Consider the following 13,928-nt stretch of genomic DNA (forward strand, 5'->3'; position numbering starts at 1 on the left):
TTCTAAAAAGCTGTAAAAGAATTATTTTCATCATGAAGAAAAATCATAAAGATGTTTTCTATCGAAAGAACGTTATGTTTTTTTTCTTTCGCAGAATACATACCAAAAAGGTTTTTTGAAAGTATGCATAGGAATATTAAAAACTAAAAGAAAAAACTTACGTATTAATGTGATGTGAACTTTTTTCCTATAACTCAATCTGAAGTATTTTTCTTGGATTATTTTCTCAAGAAAATGATTTTTAATTTAGCAATATAATTCCACGTGAGCGCTTCAACAATTTTTAGAATATTAGTGGGAAAATAAAGATAATTTAATGGATGGTGCAAAATCTAATAGATTATACTTGGAAGAAAATTAAAAAAATGTAAATTTTCGTTTTTCTTTGTTATTCTTCATTTTAATTAAATCGGAATATTTTCTGGCTTTGAAAATTAGTTTTAGTTTAATATAAAGAAGGCTTCTAATTTTTCTGTTAAACATTGAAAATTCTAGCTTGGGCAATTCATGCGATCCCCTTAGATCTTTCAAGGCTCTCGATTCTTTGCTATGGTTAGAAGAAATCTTTTTATTTTTTATGTTAAAGTAAAAAGTTTTAAAGATTGTTTTCTATTCCGAATAATATTTGCTTTTATAAACATTGACTGTTTTAGCCTCCGATAATACATATTGATTTATCTCCAAATGTACTTTGGGACGTAAAATATTAAAATAGTAGCGTATCTGAAGATATGAAGATACTATACAGATTAATGTTCTAATTCTACAGCAAAATTTAAGATTTATGCCTCCTTTTACTACGCTTTGTTATATTTGATTAGATGACGCAAGAATATATGTAGAAACTAGATCAGCAGATTATTTTATACTTATTGCACGATCATGCGGTTGATAGCGTCTTGATAAGCCACAATCTCAATATATACATAAAATAGTAAACTGTTATAAACGCAAAAGAAGGTCAATCGTTCTAAGAAATATATACATATATGCTATATACCCTTTTACAAGTTATCAATATCATTGACTATTTATTCTTTATGCCTCACTGGTGTGATTGAATTTCCTCTGTGTGTTTTGTTTATTCAGTGATTTAATAATTATTTACTGGAGTGTTTCTGTTTATTTGTCTAATTCTTTTTGTTGTGCTCTTTTTGCAGCACGAAATTCGAGAGATTGGAGTTGTTTTAACAAAGAAAATGACGCCATTCCACGATCGTTCTTCGACTGGATTTGGGGGTGAAGGAGAGTCAAGAAGAGGCGATTTATCGGAAATTGCGAGGAAAGAAAATGACACACACCATGTGCCTGGAAAGCAAATGAAAATGCTGCTTCCCAACCACTTGTGTTCTGGTGATTGCTGTGAAAACATGGGTTGGATACTATTTGCAAAAGCTACAGACTCAGGTGAGATTTTCTTTCTTTCTTTTTTTCTATTGTGTGAGAAATGGCGGGAAAATCACAAAAGTGCGCTGTATAAGCTCTAAATAGTGAGCTTTTTAGCTGGAAAATTGGGGGCTTTCTCGTTTCTACCACACAAGCCCACCTATTTTCGTCTCGTCGACGATCGCACGATCGTCATCATACATGTTGGGTTTTTCGAGAGCAAAATTCCCCATAAACACTGCCGAGAGTCATGAGTCTCTCTTCCCATTAAGAGCGAACGGTCGCTGGTGGTGTGTGTTTTGCCTTTTGATAAGCGCGTCGCGGTCAGAACGCTGTGTGTAGTCTTTGTCTGAATTGTGGCATGTGAGCATCTCAGAAGTTCATCTCTTGTGACTTTTGCACTAAATTCGCTTGCATTTTTTTTTGTGTGGAATTGTCCCAAAAAAGGAATATTCAAGAAAAAAAAATCAGTGAAGAACTTTGAACAATTTTTTGTGTGATAAAAAAATCGTAATCAGTGAAGAAGATCCAAGAAGAGATCAAACCCCCGAGAACGGTGACACATTTGTATTCCTGGGAGATGATTAATGCAGTGACTATCAATAGAAAACATAAAGTTGAGAGAATTCTAAAGGAAAAAACTTGAACAATTCAGTTTCGAAGAAAAAGAAATCGCGAAAGAAAAAGAATTTACGAAAGAAAACGTATATAGAGGAAAAGATGTACGTTTGCTGGGTGAATCCATCCCAAATGGGTATGATCCCATCGACAATTGTCTGGCCACATCAGTATCCACATCAGCTGCAGCGTCCTTTCTCGCCAACTCGGCACTTTTCATCCGTATCGCATTTTCGTTCATGGACACAGAGTGAGTTCTTCTTTGTTTCTTTTGTGTACATTACATACAATTTTCTCCCGCGCAGACTGTTGTATATATTCCTTGAAGATGCGTCGTCTTCTTGTATGAGATTATGTGGCGTCTCAAGCACGTTCTATGCGCTTGCGCCTTGGGATCTGTTTACGTCGGCGCCACAAAATTGCGCCATTTCTGCTCTCTCGAAGGAGAGACATTCGCATGATGATGTTATTCACTCGAAATACACATCCTCCTTGTAAACTTTTTCTTTTTTTTTAACTTCTCAATAAAATTGCAATATTTCTCACCAACCGGAACATCACGATGCATGGACATCAAGTGGGCAGATGCAATAATTTTTTTCTCATTCCGCATTAAGACAAAAAAATTGTCTGTATGCGTAAAACTTCAAGAAAACCTTCTCTAAAATGTTGAAAAGTTATTGAACTTCCATGATCAGAGTGTGGGATATTTATGTCTCTGTCGGATTTATATTTTTAGTCTAGATATCTCGAGGGCTTTTAAACTGAAATTGTAAATTCTTTTGTGGACTTTTTTCTTATATTGTTCCTTAATAAATCTACAAAGGATGTTATGCACAATATATGGGGGATTTATGTTGAGTAAAAAAGCTCTAAAGCTTCATTTTTAATTAAATGTTTTTGGTCAAGTTTTATGCGGTTTTTTTTGCACTGAAAGTGCCTCAAAAATATGACTCATTATTAAAATTTTTAAAATCTCAACTTGAACAAAAAAGTAAAAGAAACTTTTTGAGTTTTTGGTTTTTTGGTGGTAGAAATTTTCAGAAATTCCACTGGCACGACAATCCTTAATTCGAAAATTAAATAATGTCCTTTGTTCATAGACGTAAAAATCTGCTCTGCATATTCACGTTGCTCTACTAAATAAAAACTGCAAATGCAATGAAAAGTTTCTTAGCAAAATCAATGGATTATTGCATCCAATAGTTGATCATATCGAGAGAGAAAAAAAGCTTTTAGACTTAAATTTTTATTGGTAGTGGAAGAACTCGCAATGACGCCAGGTGGTGGAAAAAAGAATGATGAAATCATTTTCATCGCGCGCGCAACTTGGTGTGCCTCCATAAACGATAAGAGAGGAAAAGAAAAACCCTTGTTGGCCTTAAACCATTTATCGTGTGTGTGTCCGAGAATGCAATGTCTGGTGCGGATGTGCCCGTAGATAAAATTGGCAGAAGATCTTTGGCCTGGAGGAAGGTGAAGGACGCCTCTGTATTGCAATTTAATTCCAATCGTCTGGGAATTTTTACTACATATATGTATGCAAATGCTGGATGTTGCGCTGCAACACACGGTTAATAATTTTTCTTTCGCGCATCTTCTTCGTAAGTTTGGATGACGCAATATTTGAGCGCGTATTTATGAGAATTCCTCACGAGATGGCAAAAATAATATACGCAGGGATTTCTTCGGAAATTGTGGCGCAATTCCATGATCATCGCACTGAGTCATTCTGACCAACCAGTGAGAGCCACCGCATATTGCTGGATCGGGAAAGAAAAATAAAAAAAAATGCTCGAGATATTCAGCAGTGTGATCGTTCACCGACCCATTGTCATTTTGAACTTTGCACGATGAGGAAAAAATAAATAAAATTAATAAAATAGGTGACACCTTTTTTCGCGAAATGCGTGTAGGTGAGGTTCTCTCCGTGTGTACACTGTGAAAAAATGGTTGGTTGATGGAGTAAATGTTGCGAAAAATGATTATGATGTGGATGTGTTGTATGACGACCAGGCGGGGAAATCATGATGACGCTGGCGGTTCCCCCACTCTCACATGAGGCATGCAGCAATCGCCTGGCAAAGCGTGGTGGTGGCATATACAGTGTGAAAAGTAGTTGTGATGATTTCAGTTAGTTGAAGACTCCCAACAAGTTCAAATCGATTTCACTTTTCACTTTGAATGTGGGGAGATTTATAAAGCTACAGCATAAGTAAAAAAAAATTATATAGATATATAAGCTCTTGATTTACCTGAAACGTCCACTACGGAGCCACCTTGAGTGATTTTCACCGTGATCTTGTAATCAGTGTCTTGGGTGTGCGAAGAGACTTTATTTTTGGTGTGAAGATACCTATCGCAGGTGTTTAACAGTGCTGATAGGCTAAAGAAAAAAAAATCGCAAAAGAAAATAATTTAAAAAAAAACGTGTGAGAGATTTTTCACTTGAGAGAGGATGGAAAAAAAATTCATGGAGATTCAGTCAGACTGTACGATAAATTGCCATGAAAAGAGACATTTACATGTGGTGAATGAGAATACAACGAGAACTCAAAATAATATCCTTCAAGTGATTTCAATGAATTTTCTCTTGAACCTCAATTCATTTGATTAATTTCTTATTACCAACTCATACAACAAACTATATAATAGTTAAAATACAAAAGCAAAAAGTGAGAGAATCAGGAAGTTGGCTCGCATACGAAGACTCAACAAGAGATTAGGAGAGAGCAGACTTTGTCGTGAGAGATTAATCTAAATGTGTAAATTAAGTGTGAATTTTGTAAAAGAAAATTGAAAACATTGTTGCAATTTTTTATCAAGTGATTTTTACTGTGAGAGGTTGAAAAGAAAATTGAACTTGCTAAGATAGATTGCAATCAGTTTTTGCAGAATTTTTTACGTCTGGAAGTTGTGAGAGAATTATATGTAATGAGAATAAAGTCTCACAAAGTCGCATAATCGCAAGTCACATGGTCCTTCAAATGTTCTCGTGCTCGTCGCTCAGTGGTGAACATCCAACAGATACTTCACATTATCTACGAGACGATAATAAGCTCGTGTGTTGCGTTCATTCTCAGTGTGACGTTAACTTGGGAAAGAGGAAGAAAGAGGTGTATTATAGCAAAATCAACAGAGCTCTAAATCCCTAAAAAGAGATTACGCGAAGGACACGCATTTTAATTGCACTAACTCATTTGCAACAAAGTGTATGTAGCAAAAGCTCGCAGTAAAAGCTCTTGGCGAAAGTAAAGAATTTGTAGCAAAAAAAAACTTCTTCATTGGGAAACTCTACAAAAAGAAAATTTTTCATACACAAAAAATCAACAACTTTGGTGTTGTTTTTTTTTCAAAGTTTTATCGTCTCTGCAAAAGTTGAAAAACAAACCGTGTAACAACATTTTCGTGCAAGTGGCCGCGAAGATTAGGAGTGCGTGCTGGTAGTACATTTAACAACAGAAAAAAAGTGTTTGAATTTTTCCAAAGGCGGAAGAGCATTTTTTTTGTGGTAGTCCGTGCAAGGAGGGCAAAAATGGATCTTCACGAACACATAATGTATTTATTTTTGACACTCATTGGCCTGTGTTTTGCTCTTGGATGTCGTCAAGTGAGGAGAAAAAGTAAGAACATTATCTCATAACTTTTTTTTACTCTTACACATAATATTTCTTCTGAAACTCCTATCTCATTCTCAAGGATGATGAAAAATTCACAAATCACATAGTCAGCTGATTAGAATAATTCTGTCTGTACGCAGAGGGGCAAATAACATATTACATACATATTAAAACACATAATATGCCTTGAAGATGAACCAATCACGTGATATAATCTGGCTCACAAGTAGAAGATTTTATCCCATACAACACCCTCCCCACGAGATAATCTTGTCACACTATTTTTTTCTTAACACCTCATTTTCAACATCCGGCCAAAAGAAAATTAGTGGTAAATCGTGAGCGGAGGCAGAGGAAGAGAAGATATGTACATTCAAATGATCGGCAATCTGTAGCATGTTCTATATACTCCGTGTGCGGGGCAAATCATTTTGAGGTCAAAAGCACTCCTAAGTTGAAATGAGGAAAAACAAACGTATAGAATGGAAAATTACTTCTCAACTGTGAACAGTTTGTTCCCAATTCCGGAAAGCTTTGGGTGACATTCGTGTGAGTGTTTGTAATCTTGAAGAAAAAACCGCGGTAGCGATTAATTAATTTATAAACTCTTCAAGGTGTGGGAATCACCTCAAAGAATCTTCATAATATTTTATTTCTTAAGAAAGTCTTAAATGAAAGGGTCATAAAAATCCTTTTCTTTAAGTGTGAGAGCTTTTAAGATTTATGAAAGCTTTTTTTTATAAATTTATTTTCAAAACAAAATGATGGAAAAAAAGTTTAAAGACTTATTCTTAACAATTTTATATCTTTCACATAAATTAAAATGAAAATTGGTTTCTTGTGATTCAGATAAAATTATTGATTTATGGTGAAGTCATTGAAATAAATTTTTTCTTAAAGAAGTTTCCTTGGAATACAATAGAATGCAGTTGTGGGTCGTTAAAGTAGGAGAATTTATTCTTTATTCATCAAACAATAAAAATTGATGAGAAATCATCTTAAAGTACCCATATTACATTTTAAAAGATAACCTGTGAATCATAAACTTTAAGAAACATGACATTAAAATAAATATATTCTTCAAATTAATATTCACAAATACATAATTCTTGATATAATTCTAAAGTTTTTCGTTCCTTTTCAACGTTTGACATTTCATTGTTTGACGTTTCTTTCTGATGTTTGATATTTATTTTCTAACGTTTTACATTAATTTTTTAACATTTGACGTTTCTTTCTCAATGTTTAAGAACGCTCTTTTCATTTTTTCGTGAAATTTTTAGTGAATTCTTAAGATGTTTATATACCCAAACATCCTCCTTGACTATACCATTGCTTTTAATGAACTCTGCTATTATTCTAAATCATTATACTTAAAATTGTTATTTTCCCTACTACATCATAGAAATTAAACGCAAAATTGTTTGGAAAAAATCCAGCTTGTACTGGATTCGATCCCAGGCAATCTGTCTTATAAAGCGGGAGCTTTATCTCTTGTACTAATTAAAGCAAAGAATATTGCAGCATCATTTAATTAATTAGATTTTAATTATCTAACTTCCATCATTCTATCAATTTATTACAAATATTATCGCAGATATCCAACTGATCTCTTTAGCATAAATCTTCAGTGTTGCATCTCGTAGATGACAATCCCCTTTGGGAATTTTGAGAATGAAGACATGGGGAGAGAGAGAGAGTAGATGTGTGTTGTGGGCGAACGAGGTAGTTTCACAAGTGACGCATTCTTTATTTTGATGAAGAGGCAAATTTCAGCGCTCGCATTGAGATGAGATTCTGCTGGTGTGTTGTTGTTGAACGTGCCAAAAATAGCTGGGATATTCTTCGCTCCACTTGAGAACATAAAGCGTTGAAAATGGCACCTAATGAGTGCGAGAGAATTAAATTAATTGAATTGGGAAATTGATGTAAATCACACAGAATTTCCGGTGTGTTTCTTTTCATCTTCATCTCCACAACTTTTAATCCCATGATGCCATGATGCTCCAAAATTGCTCTACATAAGAGAATTCTTGGTCGTTCGTTATGTACTGTACATACATTTTTTTTTTTGGGATCAAGAACGACGAGGGTGGGATCAATCGAAGGAGAGAAGAATTTAACATGGATTAAAATAGAATTTCAATGAAGTTCTTGTGGTTTGCGCGTGTTGTGTTACACTGGCATAAAGTGAATTGGTGTATGAGGGACAAATTGATGTGCTTCGTGCTGAAAATTCCCGCTAAGAAATTCCATTTTGCAAGTGACTCAACACATTGGTGTCTCACTGACCCACAGAATCTCGTCAAATCCTTCCACTTTAGATGTCTTCGTCAGTCTTATATTTATTTTTTCTTTAACATATCGTTAGCTCTTTTGCAGCTAATGTGGAATTGTTTGGTCGAATTGAGTGCAAAATAGCATTCTCTGGAGGGGGAAAAACTCTTCACACCAATTTCATTGAACAGTATACCGCGTCTAATGAATGTGTATGTGCAAAGATGGAAAAATGCCGCATTGAAACACCTGCTGCAACTTTCAGTGTAAAGTGAAAGAGATGATGACAATGAATGGAGATTCCAGAACTGGAACAACCACATAGCGTAGATGAGGTTATTGACTTTTTCTCCCATAAGCAAATCTTTGCGCATTCTTTCACCCCACTCCATCTGTGAGATTCATCTCACCAGCATAAATCTATGAAATACATTTACATAAAAAAAACAACTTAAATTCCCCGAAAGATTTCCTCTACATATATACATTTAATTCTTCATCTTCCACAAAACGACGTTGAAATATTCTGCAAGTTTTGCGCAATTTAACACTTCCATCGTGCGTCTCAAAATCCACACAACGTTTTGCAGGTGAAAGTGTAACCAAATCTCTTTTCACGTGCAAGACAACACTTGAGAGTCGCGCTCTCAAGCAAATTTCTCATCATTTTGATGGCTCCTAAATTAATCGCAGCACGAGGAAAAATTGAGTTCATGTACACAATTGAGATGATTAACACAGTAAAAAGAAAACGAGAGACGCGGTATAATTTATCACGCGGATTTCATATCAGGTGGCTTCTCTCAAAATTCACCAAATGTTTTATGACCTACAAAAATTCATATATGTTGTATGTATAGCACCTATATACGTATATAATATTCTTATTCTGACTCATGCAAAAGAGCCTTCAATTTCAACGGATTCTTGAACTTCCCCAAGGAAATACCGCATCGTGTATACGGATTGATGTTAATCCACAGCAACTTTGGGGGAATTATGATTCTTTTGCGAGATCTTCATGCATTGAAATGCTTGATTATTGTTCAATTAGCACAATTCTCACTAATCAACCGATTTTTGTTCTTGAATTCAATTTTCTTTATTTTATTAATGATTTTTTTCTTACGGGATTAAGGGGAGAGGCATTGTGATGTATTCTTTGTGTGAGAGATCTGTACAGAGCTTTTTGGAAATAGTCTTTCAAAGTTGTAAATTAAGAAAATATCTCAAAGTTCTAAAGATTTTGATTTGATCTCCATCAATGATTTTTATTAAGAGATTAAGAAGAAAATCAACAAAGATTTTCTTAAGTAAAATTGAGCTCATTTTTTTGGCTAAAAGACATTAGAAAATGCTTTCTAAAAATCACAAATATATCTGAAACTACTAAGCCCCAAAGTTCTGATTGATATTATTAAATTTCCAATACACTAATTCATTTCAATTAGAGATTAATAATTACCTACAATTGTTCTGAAGTATCTATCTATTTAATTTCTGATACTTATAGAAATTGCAAGAGTGTGACAAATGGACTTTCATCGTATGAACTCGAGACTATTTTTTTTATTCAGTACATTTTATGAGATTTTAATAGGGGAATCACTCCCACATAGTCACTAACATAAGTTTCTATTTATAGATTTTGCAAAAAGATACAAGTTGGGAATTAGCAATAAAAGAGCATTTGAGTGCTTTTTCAAGCATGCTGCAAAGATTTTCATACATGTGTTCAATTCATGTTTACAAAGTGCTCATTCATCAGCAATATTTTCTAATGTGATCACCTTAGAGACTAAAATATTATACTTCTGTTTCTTTCAATGCCTCCAATGCATTATTTGCACATTAATTCAGTAAAGTTGTAAAGTGTTTTTAATGCGTTTCCATCGCTAGAAGAGCTTTAAGTTTTTATAGGTATTATTTTTCTTCAATGATTTATTCCACATTAACAATAGCTGTGCCTTTCAGGGAGGAGAGAAGGGACTAAAAAAAACGTATATTGCATAAAATTCAAGAGGAATTGATTTAAATTCACGGATGAGGCAGCAGGTTGAATTCCCCCCGAAAAAAAAGTATAATAATAGAGTAAATAATTGGTTAATAGTTACAATGAATAAAGTATAATAATAAACAGGTATGAAGCTTGAAACGGAAATCTCAATTGGATAATTCTCTATGCATTTTGAACAATTTAATTATGCTGACCACGTAATGCTGATCGAAATGGTTAAATTCGTGCGAATTCTCAAAATTTTTATCTTTCAATAAATCTGGAAAAAAGCAATCGAGAGACTCACATAATTTCCTTCCCTTTTATTTTTTTTTTACTTCAATGAGAAATTGGCGGCAATTCGCGCCAAACAATTCGATAATTGGTGCATTTTCTCCTCTGTCGCCTCAGCAAAACTCAATTTCCGTGTCTAGGAAGCATACCATTTTTTCCATTTGACTGCCCCTTCCGGAAGCGACACATTGTCTTTTTTCTCTGTAGCCAAAAATTTTTTCATTCTTTTTCCTTGTAAAATTGCTACTCTGGGGTGAATTTTCGCATGTGAAAAGATGAAGAAGCACCACGTGCGCAAATTCATCAGCATTGAGGCACAAGAAAAATGAGGAAGTTTCGCTTCTTTGTGGGGCGGGAAGACTAAAATTCGAAGGTAAAATTGCACAGATGGTACTTGAGTAAATATTCCGGGGTGTGCTTGTGACTTAGATAATGTTTCTTATTATTCTTTCTATTTAATAAGATTGCACATGTTTCTATTTATGTGAAGAAATTCACATAAATTGTTTAATTTAATTAATTTGTAATTTTTAATTTGTTTCAGATGCCACTTGCGATGAAAGAGTGAGTCAGAGGATAAGCAAGGAGGAGAAGAAGGCACGAAAGGAGCGCAAGGATAGCAGTGGGATATCGTCAGATGATGAGGCGAATTTGCTGGAGAAGAAATCAGACGATGGGAGTAGCGATACAAGCGAAGGAACGAGAAATGTTCGCGGAAGGCGCTACGGTAGGAGTAAGGGGAAGAAACAACGGAGTATGTGGAGAGAAAAATCAACCACTAGTGAAGGTAAGGGGTGCGTCCCCTGTAAAAGGGGGGAAATATTTGATTTATACAATCGCCACGCGACCATTGCTCAATGGACAAGTTTGTCTGCATAAATTAGCATATTGGCCATTCTTTTCCGGGCTTCACCCACACACGCCTCTCTGTAAGCAAGGTGCGGGGGCTCCTGTTTCACCGCATTTTTGCACACGTGGAATTTATGGTGGTGATCCCATTTTAACAAGTAGCCCCCATGCCGGAAGAACAGACCTTATTTGCCTCTACTTGCCCCATTTTTTTCATCTTCCACACTGATCTGCTCTATGCAAATATTTCCGTCAAATAATATAAAGGAATGCTTGCACATTTTTAGGTCATATTTCTACGATCAATTAAAATAGGAATTTCATATTTATTCAATTGAATTCCTATGGGAACTAATGCGAAGAATTATTTCAAGACAAACTCACGTGAAAACCTCATTAAAAAAAATCTCCCGCCGCAGAAGAAACGACAAATTTCAGTGAAATATTTTTCCTTCCATAATTTGTATAATCCTGAGAAATGAAAGAAAAAAAAACCACTCTACTCTGTAATTAAAATTAATTACAATCTCTGTAACAAGTGGGTGAAAATTAATTTAACTGAATTTCACAGGAAATTACTTTCAGTTCGCTTCATTCAAAAATGAATTAATTTTTGCTCAAAACTTCAAAAGATGAAAAAGAAATTCTCAAGGGTATTAAAATTGAATGAGAGTCTGATTGAGGACATTTTAAAGTGAAATTATACTAATTATTTATTTTTTTAATTGCGTAAAAAATGTATTTCCTGGAGGGAAGAAGATATTTGTCGTTAGGAAAAACCCGGGAATTTTGTTAGCATAATCAGGAATTCCCACGTGAACAGCGAAAATTTAACAATTATTTTCTTTTCTTTACAGCAACTCGTGGGCATCGCGAAGAGGAGGAGGAAGAAGAGAAGGAACTACACTACTACGTGGTAGCCACAAGCAGTAGCGGTAGTGAGGATTCACCGAAGAAGAGTCCCAATTTCCGTGGGAAGAACACCACAAAAAATCCACGCAGGCAGCGTCGTAATCAGCGTAAGGATAGCCAGGAGTCGGTGGAGAAGGTAGCTGTTGGACCGAGGAAGGACAAGGAGAAAAGTGTGAATTTCAGTGGGTGCGATGAGGAGAGAATATGGACTCTCACACCACCACTGAGGCAGCACACAAAGCTCAATATGTCCGAGGAGACACTCACATCGTGCCTCAGATCTTACGTCCTCCTGCCGTATCAGTTGCGTCCACTTGGCTTTCCCGTGACCTGCGACTGGGATAGGCGCCGTGCAATTATCTACAAGAGCTCTCCGGGGGAGTTCTTTGCCCTCAAGAGGGCCTCAATTGCAACCAATGGGAGTGTTTTTGACGTCAATGCAGCTGAATTCGTTCCCGCCAGTCATGGGGAAGTGACTCACGTTTCGCCGGTGATTGTCAATGAATGCGATGGGCTGGAGAAGCCATCACAGGAGGCACTACTGTCGGAAGATAGTGGTCAGAGTAGTGGATCATCGAGTCCACCGTCTGTGGATGGGGAAGATGCCCTCGATGATACGGTTACATTCATTCCCAGCGAAGAGAAGCGTTGCTGTCGCTGCGGCAGAGGATTCTTCGTGACTGTCGATGGGGAATACTTGACCCATGAGCAGTGTGTCTTCCACTGGGGGAAACTTCAGCGTGTTGACTGTCTTCCCTTTGGACGAGTGGAGTTTTCTTGCTGTGGCGGTGATGCCGGTAGCCGCGGATGCACAACAAATCGCCTCCATGTTTGGTGAGTCTAATTTTAAGATCTTCTTGGAAATTTTTACTAAAGATCCTTCTTTTTTGCCCCACAGGTATGGCCTCCAGACAGGACTCAATGGTCCATTTGAGGGATTCGTTGCCACACGACCTGGTGCTTCAGATGGGAAGCATCAAATCTTCGGCCTTGACTGTGAAATGTGCTTCACAGGACGCGGGCTGGAGTTGTGCAAAGTGTCCGTGGTGGCATCCGATGGGAGGCTCCTCTATGAGCGCCTTGTGCGTCCCGAGTGCCCAATTGTTGACTACAACACACGCTTCTCGGGTATCTCAGAGCAGGATTTCACATCACGCGGTCAAGCGGTGCGAACACTGAAGGAGGTGCAGCAGGATTTGCTGAAGATGATTTCAGCGGAAGCAATTCTCATTGGGCATGGTCTCGAAAATGATTTGCGTGCCCTGAAGATTATCCATAGGAATATCATTGACACCTCTGTGGTGTTTCCTCACACATCTGGATTGCCATTTAGGCGTTCCCTCAAGTCCCTTGCAAAGACCTTCCTCAAGCGTGACATACAAACAGCTGCTACGGGACACGATAGCCTCGAAGACAGCCGGGCGTGCATTGAGCTTATGCTATGGCGTGTCCGGAAGGATTTCCGCACGAGCATAAATGCCCACTAAATCAAAAAATGGTGAGGAAACCCACACTCAAAAGACTGCTGCCTGCAGAAATATTTTCTGTGATGTTTTATTCATTTTATTTCGTTTTTAATTTAATTTTTTTATCATCGGTAATCCTCGCAAGTTTAAAATTTGATTTTACAATTTTTATCCCTGTGCTTTCATGATTTTTTTTCGCATATTTACCTTTATTAGTTTCCCATAAATATATTTTTATTATTATAATGCGAATTTTTTCTTGTCCGCGAGGATAGATAAATTGTACAAGAAACAGAGAATCTTAGTTATATAAGAGATATGTTGTAGATTGTATGGAAAGAAGAAGGAGAAAAAAAACAGCTGATATATACCACTAAAAATGTTAATAAAAGTCGATGAAATATTCTTAATTGAAGATAAATGAGGAGTTCCTTGAATTTGTGAGCATTTCATGATGCTTTTCCCCTCCATTGTGGATTAATTAGCACTATTTAATGGTTTATCTGCTGT

The 13,928-nt window shown here is 36.2% G+C and overlaps 1 protein-coding gene across 3 annotated transcripts; it reads left to right on the forward strand.

Annotated features, from left to right (window-relative positions):
* Positions 1-1,115: 1,115 nt before the first annotated feature.
* Positions 1,116-13,839, forward strand: LOC129790853 (uncharacterized). 3 transcript variants are annotated; one of them, XM_055828655.1, is made up of 4 exons: positions 1,116-1,407; positions 10,736-10,978; positions 11,898-12,786; positions 12,851-13,839. In XM_055828655.1, the coding sequence occupies exons 1-4, from the start codon at positions 1,200-1,202 to the stop codon at positions 13,437-13,439; spliced, it is 1,929 nt and encodes a 642-aa protein (XP_055684630.1). In that variant the 5' UTR covers positions 1,116-1,199; the 3' UTR covers positions 13,440-13,839. The 3 variants fall into 3 exon arrangements, with proteins under 3 accessions (XP_055684630.1, XP_055684628.1, XP_055684629.1); XM_055828653.1 differs by lacking the exon at positions 1,116-1,407 and adding an exon at positions 1,571-2,254; XM_055828654.1 differs by lacking the exon at positions 1,116-1,407 and adding an exon at positions 1,684-5,627.
* The last annotated feature ends 89 nt before the right edge of the window (positions 13,840-13,928 follow it).

Source organism: Lutzomyia longipalpis, chromosome 2 (genome assembly GCF_024334085.1).
Source record: "Lutzomyia longipalpis isolate SR_M1_2022 chromosome 2, ASM2433408v1".
Taxonomy (NCBI): domain Eukaryota; kingdom Metazoa; phylum Arthropoda; class Insecta; order Diptera; family Psychodidae; genus Lutzomyia; species Lutzomyia longipalpis.